General features: G+C 55.1%; 2 protein-coding genes across 11 annotated transcripts in view; both read left to right on the top strand.

The window, feature by feature from the left end:
* The window catches only part of LOC121031540 (dehydrogenase/reductase SDR family member 4), a 10,763-nt gene extending 4,825 nt beyond the window's left edge, over positions 1 to 5,938 (top strand). Inside the window, exons 3-8 of the mRNA XM_040476734.1 lie at positions 631 to 732; positions 2,765 to 2,835; positions 2,933 to 2,984; positions 3,289 to 3,423; positions 3,838 to 3,893; positions 5,418 to 5,938. Coding sequence (XP_040332668.1) covers positions 631 to 732; positions 2,765 to 2,835; positions 2,933 to 2,984; positions 3,289 to 3,423; positions 3,838 to 3,893; positions 5,418 to 5,532 — 531 coding nt within the window. The 3' untranslated portion in view covers positions 5,533 to 5,938. The remainder of the gene's footprint in view (positions 1 to 630; positions 733 to 2,764; positions 2,836 to 2,932; positions 2,985 to 3,288; positions 3,424 to 3,837; positions 3,894 to 5,417) is intronic.
* A 125-nt stretch (positions 5,939 to 6,063) lies between these two features.
* CARMIL3 (capping protein regulator and myosin 1 linker 3) lies at positions 6,064 to 23,591 on the top strand. 10 transcript variants are annotated; one of them, XM_040476713.1, is made up of 41 exons: positions 6,064 to 6,803; positions 8,312 to 8,406; positions 8,746 to 8,796; positions 8,899 to 8,958; positions 9,044 to 9,159; positions 9,375 to 9,472; positions 9,713 to 9,783; positions 9,882 to 9,955; positions 10,177 to 10,252; positions 10,336 to 10,424; positions 10,893 to 10,987; positions 11,214 to 11,300; positions 11,514 to 11,623; positions 11,760 to 11,837; positions 12,065 to 12,172; positions 12,382 to 12,458; positions 12,540 to 12,644; positions 12,739 to 12,808; positions 13,266 to 13,347; positions 13,465 to 13,561; positions 13,724 to 13,778; positions 13,859 to 14,031; positions 14,296 to 14,364; positions 14,578 to 14,671; positions 14,758 to 14,856; positions 15,276 to 15,404; positions 15,580 to 15,693; positions 16,122 to 16,297; positions 17,074 to 17,161; positions 17,300 to 17,437; positions 17,727 to 17,790; positions 17,932 to 18,140; positions 18,523 to 18,626; positions 19,279 to 19,594; positions 19,959 to 20,087; positions 20,743 to 20,809; positions 20,914 to 21,003; positions 22,508 to 22,626; positions 22,710 to 22,890; positions 23,049 to 23,159; positions 23,273 to 23,591. In XM_040476713.1, exons 1-41 carry the CDS (start codon positions 6,764 to 6,766, stop codon positions 23,299 to 23,301), a joined length of 4,233 nt encoding a protein of 1,410 aa, XP_040332647.1. In that variant the 5' UTR covers positions 6,064 to 6,763; the 3' UTR covers positions 23,302 to 23,591. The 10 variants fall into 10 exon arrangements, with proteins under 10 accessions (XP_040332647.1, XP_040332649.1, XP_040332650.1 ...); XM_040476715.1 differs by having other exon boundaries at positions 23,276 to 23,591; XM_040476716.1 differs by having other exon boundaries at positions 22,716 to 22,890.
* Positions 23,592 to 23,792: the final 201 nt, after the last annotated feature.

The raw sequence follows: 23,792 nt of genomic DNA on the forward strand, positions 1-23,792 counted from the left end.
CACTAACTAGCTTTGTGCCCTGAGCAGACCACTTGCCCTCTCCCAAAGTCCCAGGGAGCAGGCCTCCTGTTCCTGGCCAGCCCTCTTATATCATTACTGAGAAATTCACTTCCCTAGACTACAGTTTGTTACCTTCACCATGAGGACACTGGGCTGGGTGGTCTAAAGGCCCTTCCAGGGGTGACTTTCTGTTGGCCTATTTAAAACCATTTCTCCATTCAAGTAGGTGTGGACAGGTTGAGTTTGAGATAACGGTAACTCAGTCAAGGAGAACTGGACAGTAAACTGGAGAAATGGGGCTGGGACTGGGTATGAAACGAGAAAGCGTCTAGAAATGGATTTTGAGGTGGGACTGAAGAAGCCATGAGCATCGAGGAGCTCCCCAAAGGGAAAGTGTGAAGAGTAAAAGGTCAGCAGCAGCCCTAGAAGTGGGGGCAGGAAGAAAGAAACTAGACAACCTGAAACATTTAGCAGCAGAGCTTAGGGTAGCTTGGGAGAGAAATGTTTCATGAAAAAGAGACATCATTTTGACATCATTTCATTCCTAAGAAGGAATTCTTCATCAAGATTGATAAGTGCACCTCCCTTACTGACCTGCAGTCCTAATTCAGACCTTACTCCTCCTTCTAGGCTGTGAACCTCCATGGGGGCATTGACATCCTAGTCTCCAATGCCGCCGTCAACCCTTTCTTTGGAAACATAATGGATGCCACCGAGGAGATGTGGGACAAGGTGAGAGGGGATTAAAGGAGCAGGGGACAGGCCTCAGAAAACGGCCAGAACAAACTCAGTCTGCTTTTAGAATTCATTTGTCAAGTTCACTGTAAATGTGAGGAATCCTTGTGATTTGCACACACCTGGAGCGCACCTGGTAAAGGGCAAGTGGGGGGTGGCTTCTTCTATCCTTGCCCTTCTTTCATTTCTGCTTCTCCCCAGTTTTGTTCTTCCATTTGCTCCTTGCTAGCCTTCTTGTGATTCATTCCCCAGCTCTCTCCCCCTACATGCTTATCCAGGCTCTTCCTGGTTTATTTCCAGCAGAGACATGGCAACTATATGCCAATAGCTAATACACCTAAACTTATCCACACCCCATCCCCTTTCCAGCTTCTAAAAAAGAACTATTTCTCATTAGCTGGAAAATGTTAATAGCTGCTAGTTAAGTGAAATATCAATTCTGGTGAAATGACCTCAGTTACCGCTTTATAACTTATAATCTTGGCAAAAGACCTGTGCCCTTTTCTTCTTAACTGCAGTGTCAAGAAAATCTGAGACCCAGATGTCTAAATTCAAGTGTGGAATATTGGTTTTAATGTGAGCGTGTATAATTATATTTGTGATATATTTCACACACTACAGTTTTTAATTATAAAGCCTTAATTAAAATATTTGTCTTTGTTTACTAAGGTTAATATTTGCACATGATTTGGAAATGCTAAATTTTTTATGATCTCCCATGGTTTTGCTTTTTACTCTGATGTCATCAATAATTTCTCAACACTGAAGTTTAAGGATACTAAAATATTATAGTTTGTTTATCAGTGTTTCACAGACATAAAGACCAAAGTGCCAAATGCTCTTCAGTGACTCAGTTCCTGATTGATATTCTTTAAAGTAGAGAAACATCTTTCATGAGCAGTCTGAATAAAGACCACATGAAAATCAGTTTTAAACCAAGTAATTTTTCTTTTTAATTTGCATTTTTTAAAATGTCACAGTACATCAAATATAAATTCAGTGGTTGATCCTTGATTAAACTCTGGATTTTTTAAATAAGGACATTTGGGGAGACAACTGGGGAAATTTTATTATGGACAGCATATTAGGTAAAATCATTATTACAAATGTTAAATTTCTTGGTGTGATAATGGATGGTAGTGTGTAAGAATGTCCTTATTCTTTGGGAAAAAATGCTAAAGTTTTTACTGATAGAGCATTGTGATGACTGTAACTTATCTTCAGTGGTTCAGGGGGAAAAAACTATATAGATGCACAGATAGGACAAATCGGGCAAAATGTGAACAATTGGTGAATCTAAAGTGTACCTTCTGGATATTCATTGTTTTTCTATTTCAACTTTTCTGTAAGATTAAAATTTTCAAAATAAGAAGTCAGCATGGGGGCACGGGAGGGGAATATCCCAGCAGTGCCTAGAACTACATAAATGAGGGTTATGCATTTGTTTCAAATTATGGATGCAGGGTTTTGACTGTAGCTTGTGCTCCAGCTCCTGCAAAAGTGCCCCCGTCATGATCCCACTTTCCAATAAATATCCAGCCAGACAGTCCATCCTGGAGGGCCAAAAACATCTCACTCCTTAAGCTCAGAAGCCAGGGAAATGCTAAAACAATCCCGAGTGCCCAAGGTCAGGCCACATTTTCCCTGAGCAGCATGGCCCACTCTGGGGCAGGTCCAGTAAGCCAACCCAATTCCGAGTTCTCCCTAGTTGGAAGGAACACAGAAAATCCAGCTCAAGTCCAAAGCAGCCCTGTTAATATAGGTCAAATCATACTTGGCTGGTTAGGAGACAAGAAGAACCAGGTTCCTTTCCTTCTCACCTGAACCTAATGCATCATTCTCTATCTGAATAAGCCGGTGAGAGGTGCTTTTCCCCAGGCCTTGGCCTCTGTACTTGTATGGTCCAAGTAAACCATCTGAGATCTGCACCAGGCCCAACAAACATCCCAGGAACCCTGCTATAAGTCCTCCTCGCCCTGCCTTCTCCAGCTCTTCCCTCATGCTCTTTCTCCTTCTCTCTCTGTTTCAGATTCTGAACATTAACGTGAAGGCCACAGCCCTCATGACAAAGGCAGTGGTGCCAGAGATGGAGAAACGAGGGTACAGACAGTGAGAGGGAGCGTGGATGTGATGGACCTCATATGGGCTGAGGGCCAGGGTTCCCATTGGGAAGAGGTTCATTCTCTTCTTTTTCCAGAGGCGGCTCCGTGGTGATTGTGGCCTCCATAGCAGCCTACACCCCATTTCCTGTAAGATCCCCCCTTCTTTGCTACTTCCATCCCTCCCCAGTACTGCATTTTTCCACTCCCCTAGTGATCCTAATTAGTATGTGTCCCCTTTTGGAGTCACACCACCAAGCCCCCTCCCACAAAATAGATGCCTTGCCCCCACAAATCCTAACCTAGGGGCCGGTTAGCCACAAGACAGTTTTCTAGCTGGGGACCCTCCCTTATAGGAGATGCCCTATTATCTACTGCACTTGGTCCTGTCTTACTATAAGAACCAAGAATGAACTGTAAACAAAGACACTAATGCATTGTCAACTTTCCCCAGGGCCTGGGCCCCTACAATGTTAGTAAAACAGCCTTGCTAGGCCTCACCAAGAACCTGGCCAAAGAGCTGGTCCAAAGGAACATCAGGGTAAACTGCCTGGCACCAGGACTCATCAAGACTAGCTTCAGCCGTGTGGTGAGGACCCCTGGGACCCCTAGGGGCATCTTCCCAGATGGGGAAGCCCAGTACCTTCCGCCCTGATCCCTGCACTTTTTTTGACATTCCCCACCCCCCCCACCATACCAGCCACTGGTCCAGATCAGACCCCACATGCGCTTTTCTTGAGGTGTGCACTAGAAACAGGAATTCAGCCTCTGCTCATGCGGTTTCATTTTTCCTTAAGTGGATGAGAACTGGGGACACCCAGCAACAACCTCATAGCACCTGAAAAGAATGGAACAGAGGAGGGAAACAACTGGGAACTGAGGAGGACTAAGAAGTAAAAGGGTGTCCTCTCCAGCCTTCCTCTCAGCTGACATAAGGGTGGCACTTTCTCCTCTCCCTGTCCTCCTCTTCTGCCACATAAAGAGATGTCCCTTTTTCCTGCAGTTGTGGATGGACAAGGAAAGGGAGGAGAGCATAAAAGAAACCATGCAGATAACAAGGTAAGACTGTCACAGGGGAGGGTTAGGAAGGACAAAGACAAAAGTTCCAGTCCCTCACACAGCCCACAGCTTGCTGTCTTTTGGTCCCACAGACAACATGAGCACACACAGACTTCCCAAGTCCATGAACACTGTCACTATGGTGGCATGTGCTAGGGATCCACCTGCATTGCAAAAACCAAACACAGGCATCTGGGTTTCAGCAGAGCACCATTCTGAGAAAAACCCTGACTCCTCTCTCCACCTGGGTGTTCCCTCCATCTCTGGGCATCCCTAGCACCCAGGGAACAAGACCAAGACCAAAACCCTGCTTTTTTAGTTCCCCTTGAATAAAAAGCCATGTTTCCAGAGCTCAGGTTGATGATCGTACAATCCAAATAAAAGGAATGAAGAGCTTTACTAAGTCCCAAAACTCCCCTTGCTAAGAAAACTCGCCTCTTCCCCACAGGGCTAGCCAAACTGTTCAGGTATCTTTGTCTGGTTCCTTTTCCTCTAACTTCCCTTCCTCTCTCCAGCTTGTGGCTTCTGGAAACTCTCTTCTCTTTAGCTTCTCCATCTTGTTCTCTCAAGAACATATGCCAGCAAGGCCTACTCTTTGCTGGTCCAAACATTCCAGATCCCCTCAGGTGCACCCAAAGCTGTTCTGATGTCAGGCATGAGCTGCACACCTACTTCACAACTCACTAACAAGTAAGGGCATTGTCATCCTGGAGCCTCAGTGAATGTCTACACCCATGCTTCTTGATCTTGGATGTGCGTTAGAATCAGCTGGGCACTTGTGAAACTACAAATGCTCAGGCTCCACTCCCAGAGATTCTTTTTTAATTGGTCCAATATAGAACCTAGGCTTTTTTTTTCCCCCCTTCGTGAGGTGAGAGGACAGGGTGGGGAGGAAGTTAAGCCTCCAAGATGATTATAGTGTGCATTTATGATGAAGAACCACTAATCCAGGCCTTCTAAGTTTGAGGTACCTACTCTACCCCCACCTCTAGAGCATTCTTTGGTTAGGTTACAGTGTTCCCTAACTATGCAATCACTGATACAAACACCGAGAATTAGCACATTCTCACAAAATGAACCTAACTTTAAGGGACAAAAACAGATTCCTGAAAAAGTTGTCTGTGAATTGAAGCAATATAAATGGAATCATTTTAAACAAACCATTTACTGTCTTACAGACTACCTGACACTTGAATAGTATACACACGTGTGAAACAAAATAGCTGCTCACCAGATTATCTGTATGACTTTGGATTGTGGTGTCCTGATTCTCTAAAACACAGAGTGTCTCTGTATTATTTGAATATAATGTGTGGTGGTTTTTACAGCGTGCGGTATTTAGGCAGTATTTATTATGACAGCTTATCTTCATGGTAACCCTTTTTGATTGACAAGAAGCTTATACACTGGTCCTGATAAATCATCTGATACTTTTTGAATAAGCACATTCATGCCCTGAGGGCCAGGTCAGGGGGTCTGGCCTGTTTGATATTTACTCCGTTCCTTGTTTCTCTTATTCCTCAGGATAGGCAAACCAGATGAGTGTGCAGGCATCGTGTCTTTCCTGTGCTCTGAAGACGCCAGCTACATCACTGGGGAAACAGTGGTAGTGGGTGGAGGGACCCCATCCCGTCTCTGAGGACCTGGAGAGAACTCACCAGGGCAGAGATTGGGCTCTAACTCCTGAGTACTGTTCCAGCACTTATCAGTCTTTCCCACCTCTGCCTAATATACTGCTCACCTTACACCCTACCTCACCCCCAAAATCAATTCTGCCCTCTGAAAAGATCCAGCCTTCCTTCTGGTCAAGGTGTGGTCTTATGAGGATTCACCCTGTTGCTGTAGCTTTAGATAAAGACTTCCCCTGAGAACATAGGGCAGGCCTGCAGAGAAAGCTGAGTCTACCTTGGCAAAAACTAATATTTTTTTTTTCCTGGGCATGGGGGAATTTGAGGGAGATGGGATTGAAGGAACCCGGGTGGAAAGAGCAGTTGGAAAATCAACAACTTGCAAAGGGAGGTGCAAATAAAATGCAGATGACTGTATTGTTTTGAGTAGGTGTGTTCATTTGTCATTGCAGGGTACATAGATGTGGTAGCCAAGCAGAGATTGAGTGAGCTACAACCCTGGATCCCCTTAATCCTCCTCCCTGTCTCCAGGACCTAAGTGTGATGCTCAGGGGTGGATGTGTCTACAGAACTGCCAGCTGGAAGGAGGTGTCACGGGAACTCCCGGGTGATACTCTCGGCCTCACACCCGTGGGGATGGTGCCAAAGACGCTGCAGGGATCCCCGAGGCTGGGCAAGCTGGAGGAAGGACGAACACCCCCAGATCTAGCCAGGACCTCTCCTGGCATCGCCCTCGGCCCTGAGTTTCCTCGCCAGTCAGCAAGTAGGAACTGGACGCTTCCCAAGCAGTACGGCAAAAGGGAGGGGCATTGCAAGGATGACCCGGGGAGGGGTACCCAGGCCCACAAACAAAAGAAATGGGTTCTGCTCACGGTGCCCGAGGAGTGGGTGGCACGGAAAGTGGACGCTAGTCCCGCCCGGGAGATGGCCCAGGCTCCAGGCGACACGCACAGGGCGTCGCACGCGGGAGCCGGCGGGAGGGGTGGGCGCGAGCGCGCGCGGGGTCTCACGCGGAAGGGAGGCGCGGCGCGCATGCTCAATCCCACACCTCACCGGGCGGGGCGGGAGACCCGGGCTCCTAGGCGGGGGGAGGAGCGCTCGCGCAGCCGCCCCTGACAGGAGCGGGCTCGGCGGCTGCTGCAGCGCTCAGCGCCGGGGCCCTGCCGGAGCCGGGTCTAGCATGTGCCGCGGCTCCCCGGCGGCGGCGGCTCCTCTGCAGCAACGGCAGCAGCAGCGGCCGCCATGGCCAAGCCCAGCGCGGAGCTCACCCGCGAGCTGCAAGGTACGAGGCTGCGGTGGTCTCCGGGACGCCCCGTCCGGGAGCATCCCAGACCCAGTGCGTTCCTCCCCGCGGTACACCCCAGCCCCGCTGCCTCCTGCCCTCCCCGCGCCCCATGCATTCCGGCTCCAAGGCGGTCCCCTGCCCCTGCATCCTAGCTAGGGGCATCGCTGTCCCCCGAGCATCCTCCGCTGCCCGCCTCGCCTCACCCTGTCAGGACCTTCCAGTCCCAGAGCCGCCCGTCCCGATCTTCGGTGACAGGTGCAGTCCCCTGGCGCTCCGTGGGGCTGACTCTCATTGATCCTAGCCCATCCCTCGGCGAGACGTCCAGTCTCCCCTCCAGAGAGTCCCCGTTTCCCCGCCGGGCGGGGCCCGGTCCGCCCCGCCGGGCCATGGGAGCTGCCCCTGGTCCTGACCGCCTCTTGGCTTAGCACCCTCCCTCCTCCCGGCCCCGCCCCGGAACTGGCCCTGAAAGCCCCTCTGGCAGCCTGGCAGCTCCCAGGCCAGTGGGGCAAAGAAGGGAGTCAGGGAAGAGGGCCCGGATTGGAGCTACGACCAAGAGCAGTGTCTCTGCAGCTCGCCTCCCACAGCCCCCGTCTTAGCCTGCCCCTTCTCCCTACTCACACTCACACCTCAAGGTCTCTCCTGTTTGCATGGTTCTCAGACTCAGCCCAAACCAAGGCCTGACACCACACCCCCCACCCAGCACTACCACAACCCTCACTGGCCCCCCGCCCCAGGCAGGAGCACAGGCTAGCCCACGCAGAGACCAGGACGCTCAAGGATACTCAGAGGCATGCTGCACCATGGCAATTTCCCATACCTACACACACACATAAATACAATCATCAGATATGTGTACACACATCTTTACAGAAAATGCACCCCCACCACACACACACATATACACATATACACCCTGGGATATCCGGATGGGTTCTGCTAGGAAGTGGGTATTGGGCTCATTTAAACACTAACTCTTTCTCACCCCCCACTTCCCACCCCCACCCCCACACCAGGGCTGTCTTTCACAACTACAAGCACAGCATACTCATTCACCTATCCAGTCCTACCAATGCCACACACGGGCTCCCTGGCATCCTCAGAAGGCGTGCACACATGCATAGTAAAACGCAGACACTCACACCCAGACCACCTAGAATATAGTCAGAGGGACACCCCCACGCCCCCACACACTGACTCACTATGTATATGTCGATGGCTGCTGGAGTGCATGGGTTGAAAAAATCCTTCACACCCTCAGAAGTGTAAGACACACCCTCCCACAGACAGTGTCACTCAGCAACTGTCCCCTGACTCAGGGACATCAGGAGCCAGAGTTTTCTCCACACCCCCCTCCCTCTCTAATAGGAAGAGAAAAGCCACCCAAGAAGGAAAGCTCTCTCTGTGCTTATTTCTCCTCTCATCTGACCCCACCCCTGGAAAGCCCTGGGGAGGTAGGGGTGGCCAGGGTAAGGGGAGCTCTGAGCAGGCCCCCCACCCACCTGCAGACAGCATCAGGAGGTGCTTAAGCCAAGGGGCTGTGCTCCAACAACATCGGGTGAAGCTGGAGACGAAGCCCAAGAAGTTTGAGGATCGAGTTCTGGTGAGGGTACTGGGCTTCGGCGAGTGGGGGGAGGGGGAGCAGCTGAGGGGATGTCATCAAGGGCAGCTGGGCTGCTGAGAGCAAGGAGCCTGGGAGGCAGGGGAGACTGGGGATGGGGGTGGGGGGAGAGCTGAGGAGACCAAGCCTGGGGAAGGGGCAGGCTAGACTGAGTGGATGTCCAGGAGCCCAGGGTGGGGCATGAGAGAGAAGGAGGATACCGGGAACAGAGGGCCACTGCTGACAGGGCTTGCACACAGGCTGAGGGGGGTGAAGGAGGGCAGGCGGCCTAGGGCCCAGGAGCGGCCATTTGCTGCTGATGTTCTTTTCCTCTCTCTGAAGGCCCTGACCTCCTGGCGCCTCCACCTCTTCCCCCTTAAAGTCCCAGCCAAGGTGAGTTGGGCTGAGGAGCAGAAGTACACCTGGCATACTCCCTCCGGAGCCAGGCAGCCAGGCTCTTACCTTAAGATGAGCACCCCCATGTCCCTCCCACAGGTGGAGAGCTCCTTCAATGTCCTAGAAATCCGCACCTTCAATACGCTCAGTCAGAACCAGGTGAGGACCCCAACTTGGGCCCTACTATTGGGTCAGCAGGAGGACGGACTTGATGTCTAAGGCCCTGATGCTCCCTTTCCTCTAGATCCTAGTGGAGACAGAGCGTGGCCTGGTGAGCATGCGGCTCCCATCGGCTGAGAGTGTGGACCAGGTGACACGACATGTGAGCTCTGCCCTCTCCAAGGTCTGCCCTGGCCCTGGGTGAGTGGCAAAGGAGGAGTCTCTCAAAGGGTTAGACAACAAAGAGACTTCTTCCTCCTTCCCTCCTTCCCCTGGACCTGGGCTCCTGGAACACCGAGAGCAAGAGCCCTTATGTCCCCACTGCTGCTTCTTCCTAGGGGCCCAGAAGCTATAACAGGGGAAGAATGGAGAGTTTCTTTACACCCCTCTCTGAGATGGATTTGGTCATTTTCCAGGTGTCTAATCCGTCGTGGAAATGCTGACACCCCAGAAGGGCCCCGAGACACGTCCCCTAACTCTGAGACTTCCACATCGACCACTCACAGTGTCTGTGGTGAGCAGGGGCAAACTTGGCGGAAGTGGGGCCTAAACTACCCTGCCCTTGTCCAGAGTCCTTTGTGCATGGGGCTGTGTCTGCCCTGAGGACTCCATAGCTCCTAGACCTCAGAGGTTCATGGTATAGTAGGAACCTAGGACACGGGCCACATAAAATGACCTTGACCTTTCCTTGAACTCCAAGCCTATTCTCCACACCCTTACTCCTCATGGAACCAGCTCACATCCTGCCCCACAGGTGGCTTCTCCGAGACCTATGCTGCCCTGTGTGACTACAACGGACTGCACTGCCGTGAGGAGGTGCAATGGGTACGTTGGGCAGGGACCCAGCAGGCGGGCAGGTGGGACCCAGAGGGAGGGGGCGGGGGAGGAGGGGAGCAGGTGTGAGCCAGTTCCACCTCTCCAAGGATGTGGACACCATCTATCATGCCGAGGATAACCGGGAGTTCAATCTTTTGGATTTCAGCCACTTGGAAAGCCGGTAAGCAGATGGAGCAGAGACTCAATCCCCCAATTCCAGCCTCAGCCTCCAGGCTCCCTCTTCTGATCTTACCTACAGCCCCAACTCTATCTCCCCAACCCCACCCCCCTTTGCCTTCTACCCATCTAGACTTTCCCCAGTCCATCACCCCATCCTTAAACTCTTCTTTCCTGCCCCAACCACCGGCTCACCACTTTCCTGGCCCTTCAATCTCCCCACAGAGACTTGGCCCTAATGGTGGCAGCCCTGGCCTACAACCAGTGGTTCACCAAACTCTACTGCAAGGATCTGCGGCTGGTAGGGACTACGAGGGGTGGGAGGAGGGGCTGGAGAGTAGTGCCCTCTCTGGCTCCTGATCACAAAACCTCCTCTGTCCTCAGGGCTCTGAAGTGTTAGAACAGGTGCTACATACCCTGAGCAAGTCGGGGAGCCTCGAAGAGCTGGTGCTGGACAATGCCGGGCTTAAGACGTGAGGCCAGCCTCCTCCCTGGGCAGTGGTGCCCCAGTGATGTAGTCTTAGGGTCCCAGAACATCAGAGCATGATACGGATCCCCAAGCTATCTCCTCCAGCTCTTTACAGAAAAAAAGACTAAGGCCCAACAAGGGCACAAAGCAGGTCAATGGTCAAGCTGGGACTCAGACCTAAGTCTCCTAGCCCCCCAGCTCTATGGCCTCTCCCAGTATGCTCCATGCCCTATCCTCTTCCATCAACTACCCAATGGGGTGGACTGCTCTAATCTCAAGGACCCAAAGCTAGGCTTTGTTTCGGCACAACTTCCCAGGTACTTCATAGTGATGACAAGCTTCCTGGCAGGCCCCAAGCTCATCCCCACCTATGGAGGCCTCTGACCTTTGCAGCCCCAACCAGGCAGGCAGGTGGAGGAAGAGGGGAAGTCCAGGGCTGGGACAAACAAATCCTTCCTCCCCTTCCCTGAAGGGACTTTGTCCAGAAGCTGGCCGGGGTGTTTGGGGAGAACGGGAGCTGTGTGCTGCATGCCCTCACTCTGTCCCACAACCCCATCGAGGACAAGGGTGAGCCCCAGCCCTGAATCCTACCCCCACCACAATATAGACCCCTGCCCTAGCCCAGAGCCCAACTGGTGCCGAACAGGGACTCTCCAGCCTGATGCCAGCCCTTGCCCCAATACTGCTGTCCTTGACCCCGGGCCTGTACCTCCTTCAAGCCCCCCTCTGACTCTGCACCACCTATGCCCACTGCCCAGCCTCTCACTGGGCCCATTTCTCTCTCTACTCCCAGGTTTCCTCAGTCTGAGTCAACAGCTCCTCTGCTTCCCCACTGGCCTCACCAAACTGTGCCTGGCCAAGACTGCCATTTCCCCTCGAGGTACTTGCACCAGGACCCCTGACCTCTGACCTCTAACCTCCTCCAGCACCCTCTGGATCCTCGAGTCCCAGAGGTGTACCTACCCATTCACACAGCATCCTGGGGATCTGAGGAAGGGAAAGGAGACACACTTGGGGACTGGGGGGAAGAGTTGTGTGGAAGGGGAAGAGGTGGGGATGGGGGCCAACCCAGCCCAGTGCCCGCTGTGCTCAGGGCTCCAGGCACTGGGCCAGACCTTCGGGGCCAACCCAGCCTTTGCCAGCTCCCTTCGATACCTGGACCTGAGCAAGAACCCTGGGCTGCTCGCCACAGATGAGGCCAATGTGAGTCCGTGGAACCTAGCTCAAGCCCCACAGAAGCACACTCAGGTTTCAGGACCAGGGAGTCTCTGCCCTATAGCTTGGGGGTGGTGGGGCTCTATCACCTCTTCCCTGGCAGCCCCTCTGTCCTTATTCCCAGGCCCTCTACAGTTTCCTGGCCCAGCCTAATGCTCTGGTGCACCTGGACCTGGCAGGAACCGACTGCGCCATTGACTTGGTGAGGGGTCGGTGATGGGAGAACCAGCCTGAAGTGATTTAGGGAGGCCAGGGTGGCCCCTGTCTCATCGCCCCTGCCTTGAGTGGACAGAGCTGGCAGGATGACTCCAAGTTCAGCTGAATTATAAAGCAAAGCCCACAGCTCACACCTGTGGGGCACGCTATCCCGGTCACTGCCCAAGGTTGTGCTGGCTGTCCCTAAAAGCCAGCCCTCCCTCCACTCCCCAGCTGTGCTCCTGGCTGAATCCACCAAGAGGAAAGGATTCTTCCCCTGACTTGAACAAGGCACCTTATGAGCCCCTAATGGCTTGCTCTGGCTTTACACATTCACTGCCTGTGAGCCGCTCCGCCACACCTGGGGGTCAAGCAGGGAGTAGACCCACTTTCCACAGAGTGGAAACTGAGGCATTAAGAGGTGAAGTGGGCATTCATAGAAGGGATCACACTGACCGCCAAGGGTGAAAAGACAGGACTTTGATGGGGAGGGAGGAGTCCTTGCCAGCCCCTCCCAGCCCATGTGAGACCCACCATGTCTTTCCCCACAGCTTCTGGGAGCCCTGCTCCATGGCTGCTGCTCCCACCTAACCTACCTCAACCTGGCACGCAACAGCTGCTCCCACAGGTGGGAGCACAAAGGGCACAAGGAGGGATGGGGTGAGCCATGGGCATCCCCCTCCCTTGCTGACCCCGGGAGTCTCTGCAGGAAGGGCCGAGAGGCCCCGCCGGCCTTCAAGCAGTTCTTCAGCAGCGCCTACACACTGAGCCATGTCAACCTGTCAGCCACGAGGCTGCCCCTGGAGGCCCTCAGGTCGGGTGGGTGCAGGGTTGGGGGGCGTCCAAGAGGGAACCATGAGAGAAGAGGGTGAGGGGTAGAGGTGGGCCTGCTGACCTTCCTCCCACAGGGCACTGCTCCAGGGCCTCTCCCTCAACAGTCACCTCAGTGATCTGCACCTGGACCTCAGCAGCTGTGAGGTGAGCCCTTGGTCACCTAACGCCCACTGCCGGTCCCCCACCCAGTCGCCTCACTGTTCATTTCTCCAGTGGCTCCATCTTACCTCTGTGCTGTGCCTCTGTGACCCCCAGACCCGACCAAACCTCCACTTTCCCTTCTCAGTGTGTCATCTGTGTCCCTCTTTTCCAGAGGTCATTTTCAGCTTGCAGTATGCCCCCTGAAAGCTTTGGGGTGGGAGATACCAGACTTTCCCACCAGAGGGCAGGAGCGAGCTATCTCCGGAGCAGCAGTCTGGAGATATTTCTGGCTAAAGGGAGGAAGGGAGAGAGCCCTAGGAAAGGATCTGGTGGAGAAAGGACCTCCTGATTTTACACCTGACACCTAGCATGGCCATGAGTCCTGGTGTGACTAATCTCTAAGCATTAAAGGTGCCCCCACCCCTGCCTTCCCCACCCCACCCTCACCGTGTCCCTGCAGCTCCGCTCAGCAGGAGCCCAGGCTTTGCAGGAGCAGCTGGGGGCTGTCACCTGTGTGGGCAGCCTGGATCTGTCAGACAATGGTAAGTAGGGACACTTCCATTCCTGAGGACCAATGGGGCCAGGGGCCTGGGGCACGGCCCCCTCACCCCCTGCCACCCTCAGGCCTCAAAGCCAGACCTCTCCCATCTATTGGCCAGGGTTCGACTCGGACCTCCTGACACTGGTGCCCGCACTTGGCAAGAACAAGTCCCTCAAGCACCTGTTCCTGGGCAAGAACTTCAATGTCAAGGCCAAGTGAGGTCCCCTCCCCATACCCACAGACCTCACTCCATCATCCACCTATCCTTTTGGCTCACTGTGTTACCTCTGGCCCCTCCCTGCTCAAATCACCTCCTGCTCCTCCAGTAGCATGACCCCAACCCCTCCCCTCCTGCTCTGAGCCCTGACTCCCCACAGGACCCTGGAGGAGATCCTCCACAAGCTGGTGCAACTGATCCAAGAAGAGGACTGTGTGAGTGACTGGGCTTGGGAAGGGATCCACAGTGGCAGGGGCTGCGGGGACTGGGCTCAACCCCACTCTTGCCCACATAGTCCCTGCAGTCACTGTCAGTGGCGGACTCAAGGCTGAAGCTCCGCACCAGCATCCTCATCAATGCCCTGGGCAGCAACACCTGCCTGGCTAAGGTGGATCTGAGTGGCAATGGCATGGAGGACATCGGGGCCAAGATGCTGTCTAAGGCCCTGCAGATAAACTCCTCCCTCAGGTACGGTGCACACCTTGATCTCTGAACTGGAGTCCCAGTACCCCCTCCACACACACACGCACGCACACACACGCATGCACGCGCGCGTCCTGCTTGCTGTGTTGCTCTGTAGCCCAGCTTCCAGAACACCTTCAGGCCCAGAACCATCTTGGAGTCAGCCTCATTACCCAGGAAAGGAGGGAGGACTCCAGAAGGGGGTGCGTGCCTACCCCTAAAAAGGACCCAGAGGGAGGGGTAACCAGCTACTGTTCACTGTCTCCCTAGAACCATCCTATGGGATCGAAACAACACATCTGCCCTGGGCTTTCTGGACATCGCAAGGGCCCTGGAGAGGTGAGTGGACCAGAGCTCTGCCCTGACCCCAGCCCCAGCCTCCCTGGGCCTGGACCAAGCCTGCTACATTAGCCCCACCCTGGTTCACTCAACTTGTTTGCAGAGATATGTTAGGAAAGGCCCAGGTGACGGAAACGGTTAGCAAGGAGAGTATGGAGAGCAAGGGCCTCTCCCCACCTTTCCCTAACCCAGCTGTGTCACTGTGCCTTATAGCAACCACACACTGCGCTTCATGTCCTTCCCCGTGAGTGACATCTCCCAAGCCTACCGCAGCGCCCCGGAGCGCACCGAGGATGTCTGGCAGAAGGTAGAGGCCTCGGCAGGGTGGAACAGAAAGGGGCAGGGGCCAGCCCATATCCCAGGCCCTGACCCCTCCCACCCCATCATCTCCAGATCCAGTGGTGCTTGGTGAGGAACAACCACTCCCAGACATGCCCTCAGGAGCAGGCCTTCAGGCTGCAGCAGGGCCTGGTGACCAGCAGCGCCGAGCAAGTAAACGTTTCCCTCTGGGACACGTGGGGCATGCATGGGGCACACAGGGCTCAGGTGTGATGTGATAGAGGGTGCACACACAAGGGTGGGGGCATGAAAGAGGCATTTTGTGGTGTCCCCAACTGGACTGAATGCATGGGAGAGCAAAAGACGGGACATTCAGAGTATGGCTTAAACATGAGAGAACGTGTGGGGTGCCCCAGACCAGGAGTCCCTGGGACCGCAGGAACTCCCCTGAGCATTCAAGGGCATCCCAAGAAGAGAGAACAGGCCATCCAGAGACACCACTACTACCCCATCAGTGCCAGCACCAGGAGCACTGCCCAAGGGGACCCAGAAATGGGATGCCTGGGGTCCCACCTGGGAAGATGAGGGTGCGAGGATCCCCCCCGCTGACACTTCTGCCGACTGTGCTCCAGATGCTGCAGCGGCTGTGTGGCCGGGTGCAGGAGGAGGTTCGGGCCCTGAGGCTGTGCCCCCTGGAGCCTGTGCAGGATGAGCTGCTTTATGCTCGGGACCTGATCAAGGACGCCAAAAACTCACGGGCGGTGAGCCCTCCACAGCCCCACCCTCCTTCGCAGTCCGAGAGCCCAGGAAGGCCGGCCACACTACCCCAGGAGTATCCGCGCCCTGACCCATGCATCTGTCCTCCCAGCCCAGGGCCCCCAAGGACCTGGTCAGGCCCGATTCTGACCTTCTGATGATAGCCCTTTCCTTCTGCAGCTGTTTCCCAGCCTCTATGAGCTGGGCCATGTGCTGGCCAATGACGGGCCTGTACGGCAGAGGCTGGAGTCAGTTGCCAGTGAGGTGTCCAAGGCTGTGGACAAGGAACTGCAGGCAAGTCCTGAGGGAAGAAGCCCAGTGTTGACCAAGGCTCAAAGCTGAGGGCTGAGGTCAGCATGGGGAAATTACTGGGGACAGGAAGGAAAGGCAGAGTTGAAGCCATCCACACTCCCAATGTTTCTGGCTTTGCTAGAAAACAGGGCTTGGATTTTTTCTGCTAGCTTCCATGTTGACCCCGGAACTCTGGCCTCTCCCCTGTCCATATGGCAGGATGGAAGGAACACTTACCAGGATGTGGGGAAGCCTGAATGTCCCAGGCTCTGCTGGTAACCAGCCCCAGAACGTTGGTGGGCCCCTTAGTCTCACCATGGGGGGCTGGAATAGACAGGCTAGAGTTTCTTCCAGTGTGGTGCCAGCCCTGACCCTGCGCCCCGGGGGGCGGCCCCCCCCCGGGGCTCTGGCCTCCCCTCCCCCCATACTAGGTGATCCTGGAGTCGATGGTCAGCCTTACGCAGGAGTTATGTCCTGTGGCCATGCGAGTGGCTGAGGGACACAACAAGATGCTGAGCAATGTGGCTGAGCGCGTCACTGTGCCCCGGAACTTCATCCGAGGGGCGCTGCTGGAGCAGGCAGGACAGGACATTCAGAACAAGCTGGAGTGAGAAGTGGAGGGGGTTGGCACTGGGAAGGGGCTGGATTTGTCCCAGAGCACTTAGGAACCTGGGGCCCAGCTACAGCAATGAATAATGAATGGCATAATCTCCATTACAAGGGATAAATCTTTAACTAACTGCAACCTTGCTATTTAGGGTCTAACTGGTCTTTGCCCTAGAAATCTAAGTGCTGAGCCTGGGTTTAGGAGCCTGGCAGTGCACATGTAGGTGTACACACACACTCAGCCACACACATCCACCAAGAATGGCCTCCCAGAAACAAAGCACAGCCTCCTCGGAGGCATGGACAAAATCGATGTGAGTAGGGGTGCCTGGACTATGCTCTGCCCTCACTCAGTTCTCGTGTTCCCCTCCAGTGTTCTCTCATCCTAGGTGCCACTGCTCACCAAAGCAAGGGAATATTATCACTCATATCCATGAAGTGGCCAGCTCAAGAAGAGCCAGTTTCTGGGCTTCCAGCAGAGACCAGCAGGGTTCACTCAGCACCCCAATTTACCCAGCTCTGTTCCACTGGAACTCCAGGAGCCTGGCCCAGACCCTTTGCTCTTTCTCCTCAATTCCTCTTTGCCCACCCACCCGATCTACACACATCTATGCGGGGTGTCAGTGGGTGGGACAGAGCATGCCTTTATGGAGACACAAGGGAGACCTAAGGTGCCTCCACGGATGTCCAGGCCAGCTGCCCACTCCCTTAGGCACCTGGGGAAAGGCTTAGGGGCCAGGGAGCAGGATGACTGAGTAGTCCCACCTGTGCCCACAGTGAAGTAAAGCTCTCAGTCGTCACCTACTTGACCAACTCCATAGTGGACGAGATCCTGCAGGAGCTGTACCACTCCCACAAGAGCCTGGTAAGGCTTCTGAACCCCAGCCAGGCTCAGGCACACTCTCCACCCCACATCATCCCATCTCCCCCAACCAACCATCCCCCAAAGCCCCTGAAGGTGAGCAGCTTCCTTGGGAACCTGTTCACATCTGTCCTTCCCCAGGCCCGGCACCTGGCCCAGCTAAAGACACTATCAGATCCACCATCGGGGCCAGGCCAAGGGCAGGATCCATCCTCCCGGGGCCGAGGCCGGAACCATGACCATGAGGAGACCACAGATGATGAACTTGGGACCAACATCGTGAGTGCCCCAACCCCCACTCCCCACCTTAAACTAGGTCCTGACCCTGAACCTGCAAAACACTGTCCCCGTCCATTTCTCTGGACTCCACTTTCCCCTGACACTGGGCCTGGTCTCATCCCCCAGCCCCAATCCAGCCCAGCCTCTTCCCTTGTCCCAATACCTCAGCCACCCAAAGAAAGTGAGGCAGGAAGGGCTCTAAAGAGAAGGCTTTATGAGGAATAAGAGGCTTCAGATGAGGCTCCTGGGACTTTCAACTTGGCTCCACCATTGGTTTCCATTTCTGCAGGACACCATGGCCATCAAAAAGCAGAAACGCTGCCGCAAGATCCGGCCAGTGTCCGCCTTCATTAGTGAGTCCCCAGCCTCAATTCTAATGTCCTCCAGGTCCCTACACCCTTCCCAAGCCCTGGCCCCTTTCTTTTTAATTGTCTTTCCAGCCTCCTTTCTCCCTGTGCCTCTTGCTACTCCCTCTAATGCTGCTGTGCCCACAGGTGGGAGCCCTCAGGACATGGAAAGCCAGCTGGGGAGCCTGGGGATCCCCCCTGGCTGGTTCTCAGGACTCGGAAGCAGCCAGCCCACAGGCAGTGGCTCCTGGGAGGGTCTATCCGAGCTACCCACTCATGGCTATAAACTAAGGCATCAAACACAAGGCAGGCCTCGGCCCCCCAGGACCACACCTCCAGGACCTGGTCGGCCCAGTGTGAGTCCATAAGTCCTTGCAAAAGGACCAACACCACTTAGCAATGCCAGAGCCAGGGGTTCTAGCCTTAGGACCAAAATGCCAGAAACATCAACCTTGGGGGATCAGGCAGGGGCCCAGGCAGGCCACTGAAAAGAGGATGGGATTAGCCAGTTTTCCCAGATAGGAAATCTGTCTGCCAGTCAGTGGCAATTCCCATTTGGGTGAGGGATACAGCCAAGAGCCACCATGCCTAGGAAATGCCCAGGCAGACTGAAGTCTAAATTTTCATGGGGCCAACAAGAGGCAAGTCCAAGTCCAAGGGGGAAGGCCCTGAGTGAATGGAGGGAGTAGGGAGGACTTCCTGTTCCAGATGAGATACCCTACAGGACTTTCCTCCCAGCAGGTGCCAATAACTGGGACCCGACAGGAGAATGGGATGGCCACCCGCCTGGATGAGGGGCTGGAGGATTTTTTCAGCCGAAGGGTCATGGATGAAAGCTCCAGGTGTGGCACCTAGGCACAGTCCCATTTTCTGCAGGCCCAGAGGCCCTGAAGGGCTCCTTCCCAGCAGTCATGGAGGCCTCTCCAATGGCAGTGTCCCAAAGCCAGTCTCTCTGAAACATTTCCCCCACGTTCTCGTCCTTCCCCACTCAGCCCTTAACTCCCATGTTCTCTGACTTTCCTCAGGACAGCTGGGAAGCATGGGGCCAGGGTGAACCACCACGGTGGGATGGTGGGAGGGGTGGGGTCGCAACAGGCACTGGGATGGGATGACAGTGGTAAGAGCCCTGGAGGGTATATTCTCTGTCACAGTCCTGCAGACTCCCCAGCACCTGTCCAGAAGAAACGGAGTCACTGGGAGAAGCTGAGAGAAGGATGGGGGGATGGGGGTGCCTGGGAGGAAGGAGTTGCTGGGGAGACAGAGGGAAGGAGGCTGCTGGAGGATGACGGAGAAGGTGAGGAAGCCATGTCTCCTGAGACCTAAGTGGAAAGGGTTACGGGGCAGCAGGAGAGACTGGATGAAAGGAAAGTTGGAGGCTTATTAGACCCAGGGCTAGACTAACACTAGCACCAGCCTGGGCCCTGAGTGACCTCCACATCTGGCATTTTGCACCTGCCTGCGACTTTGTCAGTAACTCACCCCAACTCTGCTCAGCTACCCCCGGACTCTGCGGACCCTGCGGCCAGGCCTCTCAGAGCCGCCACTGCCTCCACTCCAGAAGAAGAGACGCAGAGGCCTGTTTCACTTTCGCCGGCCCCGGAGCTTCAAGGGGGATAGGGGACCAGGGTCCCCCACCACTGGGCTCCTCCTCCCTCCTCCCCCACCCCCACCCCCAACTCAGGAGAGCCCCCCAAGCCCAGATCCCCCCAGCCTTGGCAATAATTCCTCCCCCTGTTGGAGCCCAGAGGAGGAGAGCGGCCCCCTCCCTGGATTTGGGGGGAGCCGGGGGCCTTCCTTCCGCAGGAAGATGGTAAGTGAGGTGAGGTGCTGTATCCTCGCTGGTTGCTGTTCCACACATAGCCCACCCACTTACCCTGTCCCAGGCAGTTAATGGGAAAATGATAGGACTCGAGGTTCTGGGGAACTTTGGTCTTCCCTATGGCCCCACTCCTTGAGTGATCTAAGCCTGGTGACCCAGAGCATGCTGGGAGTGCTGCATGCAAAGAAGGACAGAGGAAGGACTCCTCAGAGGAGGGGTGGAGGGTCAGAGGGTTGCGGCAGGGCAGTCCCAGGGCTGGGGTCTCAGAGGGGTAGGGGCCCTCCCTCACTCCCTTGCAGTCTATGGAGCCCCTTCTCCATCAGGAACTGCTTATAAACCCACGGCCTTGTTCCAGGGCACTGAGGGGGCGGAGCCAGGGGAGGGGGGCCTGGCCCCTGGGACGGCACAGCAGCCAAGGGTCCATGGTGTTGCCCTTCCTGGGTTGGGAAGAGCCAAGGGTTGGAGCTTCGACGGGAAACGAGAGGTGAGGGGAGCCCAGGCACCCAAGTGTTTCTATGGATCCCTGTCTGCCTCCCTTCTGTGCCCTGTCCCTGCTTGGGCCAGTGGAGAGAGTGATTCTCTGGTGTTAGAAAGTGTTAGCTGCAAGTCTGCTCATTCCACACACTCACCTGCTTTGAAAGGCTGAGGAGGTCATTTAGCCTCCCGGAGCCTCTACCTCCCTGGAAAATGGGCAGTTGTAAAAATACTTACCTCTAGAGTTCTGTTTCTGAAAGTTTGGTGACTAGATTATCACCTTTATGACTGATTTTCCCCTTCCCCACATACCACCTGGATTATTATTCACATATTTTTATTTAAATCAACTCACCCTTTTAACTTAGTCTTGTCCTAAGCATTATCATTTTTTAAATCATGGACTTATTGTACTAGTCATGTTTTTTTTTCTACCACACATAAAATAAACACATAACTGCTAAAATGACAACATGCTCATTCGTGTAAGCCATTTCTTACACCCCCTAGGGTGGTAGGGGTGTGACTTTTGAGGGATAAGGGTACAAGGGTCCAGGGACTAATGCCATGAGAATGGCATGAGATGCTAGAGCAGAAGCCCCTTGTTAACTGCAGTCTCCATGTAGAGGGGACTTTCTTATGACCTGACTCAGCTATCCTTTCAGGGTACAGGCCCAGACCTGGAGGGCAGTGTCCAGGCTTGGCAGAAACGGCGCTCTTCAGACGATGCAGGTGAGACAGTCCCCCTCACTTCCTTCCCTTGACCCCTCTCTCAGGGGCCCCTTCTAATTCGCCTTTCCCCTTCCCCCCTTTCTCATCTCCTCCCTGCACCCCAGGGCCGGGAGCCTGGAAGCCCCCACCACCACCCCAAAGCACCAAGCCAAGCTTCAGCGCCATGCGCCGAGCAGAAGCCACATGGCACATAGGTATGGAACGCCTCTTCTCAGGCAGCAGCACTGAAGGCCCAGGGTGTGTCCAAAGAACCAGAAGCCACAGCCCCCATGCTGGGGAATTTACAGCCAAGGTGGGGCAGTCAGGAAGTCACCACAGTAAAAATGTTTTGAGGATATTTACAAAGCCTCATTCAAAGGAAAGGAACAACCCAATGCAAAGAAAGATCTTACAGAACAAAAGTGGCTTTGCCAGGATTAGCAGAAAGGAAGAACACTTTGTGGATGGTTCCAGGGAATTCGGTAGAGCAGGGGCCACCTCTGGCCACTGTCAGCAGAGTGGCACCTCTATAAAGAAGGTCTCTCTCTGCACCTCAGCTGGGAAAGAGGGTGAGCAAGTACCAGCCATGCCAGACCCACCTCGAACATTCCAGTCTCCTCCGAAAGTAGCTCGCCAAGCCATCCACAGTTCACTCAGAAATGTGCCACAAGAAAAGGGCAAGAGCCATGCCTTGGGGGTCAGAAACCCTGGGTGTTGGTCCCGGTTCAACCACCACCAACAGTGTTGACCTTAAGCAAGTCATTTACCTTCTGGCTTCAGAACTCTGGAGGAGTAAATGAATTGTGGTAGGATGCTTTCTTTCTGCTGGGATCAGAGCACTTAAGGAGCCTCTAAAGGAAAGCTGGTCAGCTCAGCATCAACTCACTTGCCCACAGGCCTGGAACACAACCCTCCGACAACACTGATGTGGACAAATCTCCCCATAGAGGCAGACACTTACTCACCCGCCCCCTCCCATCCCAAGGCTGGGGCACAAGGGCATGGTGCAGAGTCCGTGCCCTTGGCCAATCCTCCAAGGTCATCCCAGCACTGAAGGCATCTTTGCTGATCATCCTATCCCACTCACAGACTAGTTAAAACACCTAAAGTGAGCCTCCATCCTTCATTTAGGAAAGCACAATAGTCAGATGCTCCACTGGCCACACACCTACCACTAGCACCCTCCAGGTCCCTCTTACTCACACCTCACAGATACACACACAGACAACACCTTCCAGGTAGTGCACCCTCAGGCTCAGATTGCATGAAGCCACAGAGGCAGCGGTGGGAGGGTGCCAGGGCATCTCTCCCCAAGGCTCTCACCATCTAAATCAGACTGGCAGAGTCCTGGGAATGCCAGGCTGCAGCCTTGGCAAGGCCTCGGGGCACTGCGGCCTTGGATGGGCAGCCATGCCTGTGGACCCAGCAGTCCCTGTACCCTGGCTCTGCCCCAGCAGGCATGGGCTCAAGCACTGCCCTTCAAGAGGAACAGCCACACCAGGCCCCCTCCAAAGGTGATGGGCTCAGGACAATCCTGGAGACCATACCAAGGAGACAGAAACACTTAGAGCAGAAGGGGACATCCAGGGCAGAGGCAGAGGAGCAAATGGGCTTGGAGGGGAGAAGTCCTGGCCTCCAGGGCTTCATAAGGAAGAAGGTCAGGGAGAGCTATGCAAGAATGCCTTTTCCTACAGCTTCTCCTCTCTTCCCATCCCCCAGCTGAGGAGAGTGCCCCCAACCACAGCTGCCAGAGCCCCAGCCCAGCCTCTCAGGACGGGGAGGAGGAAAAGGAGGGGGCCCAATTCCCAGAGAGGACCGTTCCCACTAGGAATGCCAAGGTGAGGGCCGGCAAGGCAGAGGGGAAGGGCCCTTGGATGAGGTGAAGGGACTAACTGACCCAGTCTTTTCCTTCTTTTGCCAGCTGCAGGACCCCCCTTTAGCTTCACGGGCCCCCAAGCCAGTGGCTGTGCCCCGGGGCCGCCGGCCCCCCCAGGAGCCAGGGGGCAGGGAGGAGGCTGAGGCTGGGGGTGCAGTCCTAGGAATGAACAAACCCCGGCTGAGGCTGGGCTCACAGCAGGATCAAGAGGAGACCGAGGTCCAAGGTCTACCACCTGGCTCGGGGCGGGGTGCTTGGGGCGCCTCTGGGACCTCATTGCCCACCTCAAGACCCCTCCCGGGCTTGGAATGAGTCACAGCTTGGATGAGCACCCAGCCTATGAGCCCTACTCATGTGCCAGGCCCACCTTGACTGTCATTTCAGGGCCCCCAGATCCAGGCCGCCGGACTGCCCCCCTGAAGCCCAAGAGGACGCGGCGGGCACAGTCCTGTGACAAGCTGGAGCCTGACAGAAGGCAGCCCCCTGACCCCACAGGTGCCAGTGGGTTGGGCAAAAGGGCAGTCCCCCTCTGCCAGATATGGTATAGCCCACACCGAGAGGCTGGCTCTCCCTGCCTAGGAAACAGGACTCCCTGGATTTGTCCCCAGCAGGAACCAGTGAGCCAGGAACAGACTGACAGCCGCTACAGCACCCTGCCCAGCCCTCCTCTCAACATGTGCCTCACAAGGACTCAGACCCCCACCCACCCCCCACACCTCCAGGCCCCTCTGCCAGCCCATCCCCCAGGGGCAGGATGGCAGGATGAGGCCTGGGGACAGGAGGTGGGGGACAGGATGGGAGGGAGCAACCTGGAGAGAGGGAGGCAGAGCTTGGGGCAGGGCCATCTCCTCTCCTGGAAGGGCAGATCTGTCCCTCTATCCCCAGGGACTCTCTCCCTCCTTGTATAGAATAAAAAAAACAAAATCACTGCCTGCTTTGTCTCTGCTGTCTTCCCCATTCACTGCCACCACCCCCCACCATCTGCTCCCCCTCAGTGTTCAGTGCTTGGCCACAGTGGGGAAAAGTAGGGAATACTCCACAGGGATGAGAATGGAGCTCTAACAGGAGAGAGATGGGCCCAAGACGTGCTAAGTGGGAGGGGACTGAAAAGTCCCTAGGTGGGGGGTG

Source organism: Herpailurus yagouaroundi, unplaced genomic scaffold, assembly GCF_014898765.1.
Source record: "Herpailurus yagouaroundi ecotype Mexico unplaced genomic scaffold, PumYag 141, whole genome shotgun sequence".
NCBI classification, from domain to species: Eukaryota; Metazoa; Chordata; class Mammalia; order Carnivora; family Felidae; genus Herpailurus; species Herpailurus yagouaroundi.

What these genes read in the sequence shown, in the direction of transcription:
- CARMIL3 (XM_040476713.1), top strand. Translation starts at nt 6,764, where the DNA reads ATGGCCAAGCCCAGCGCGGAGCTCACCCGCGAGCTGCAAG. An exon ending in AGTTTGAGGATCGAGTTCTG is followed by an intron (nt 8,407 to 8,745) that starts GTGAGGGTACTG and finishes CTCTCTCTGAAG; the next exon opens with GCCCTGACCTCCTGGCGCCT. An exon ending in TTCCCACTAGGAATGCCAAG is followed by an intron (nt 22,627 to 22,709) that starts GTGAGGGCCGGC and finishes TTCTTTTGCCAG; the next exon opens with CTGCAGGACCCCCCTTTAGC.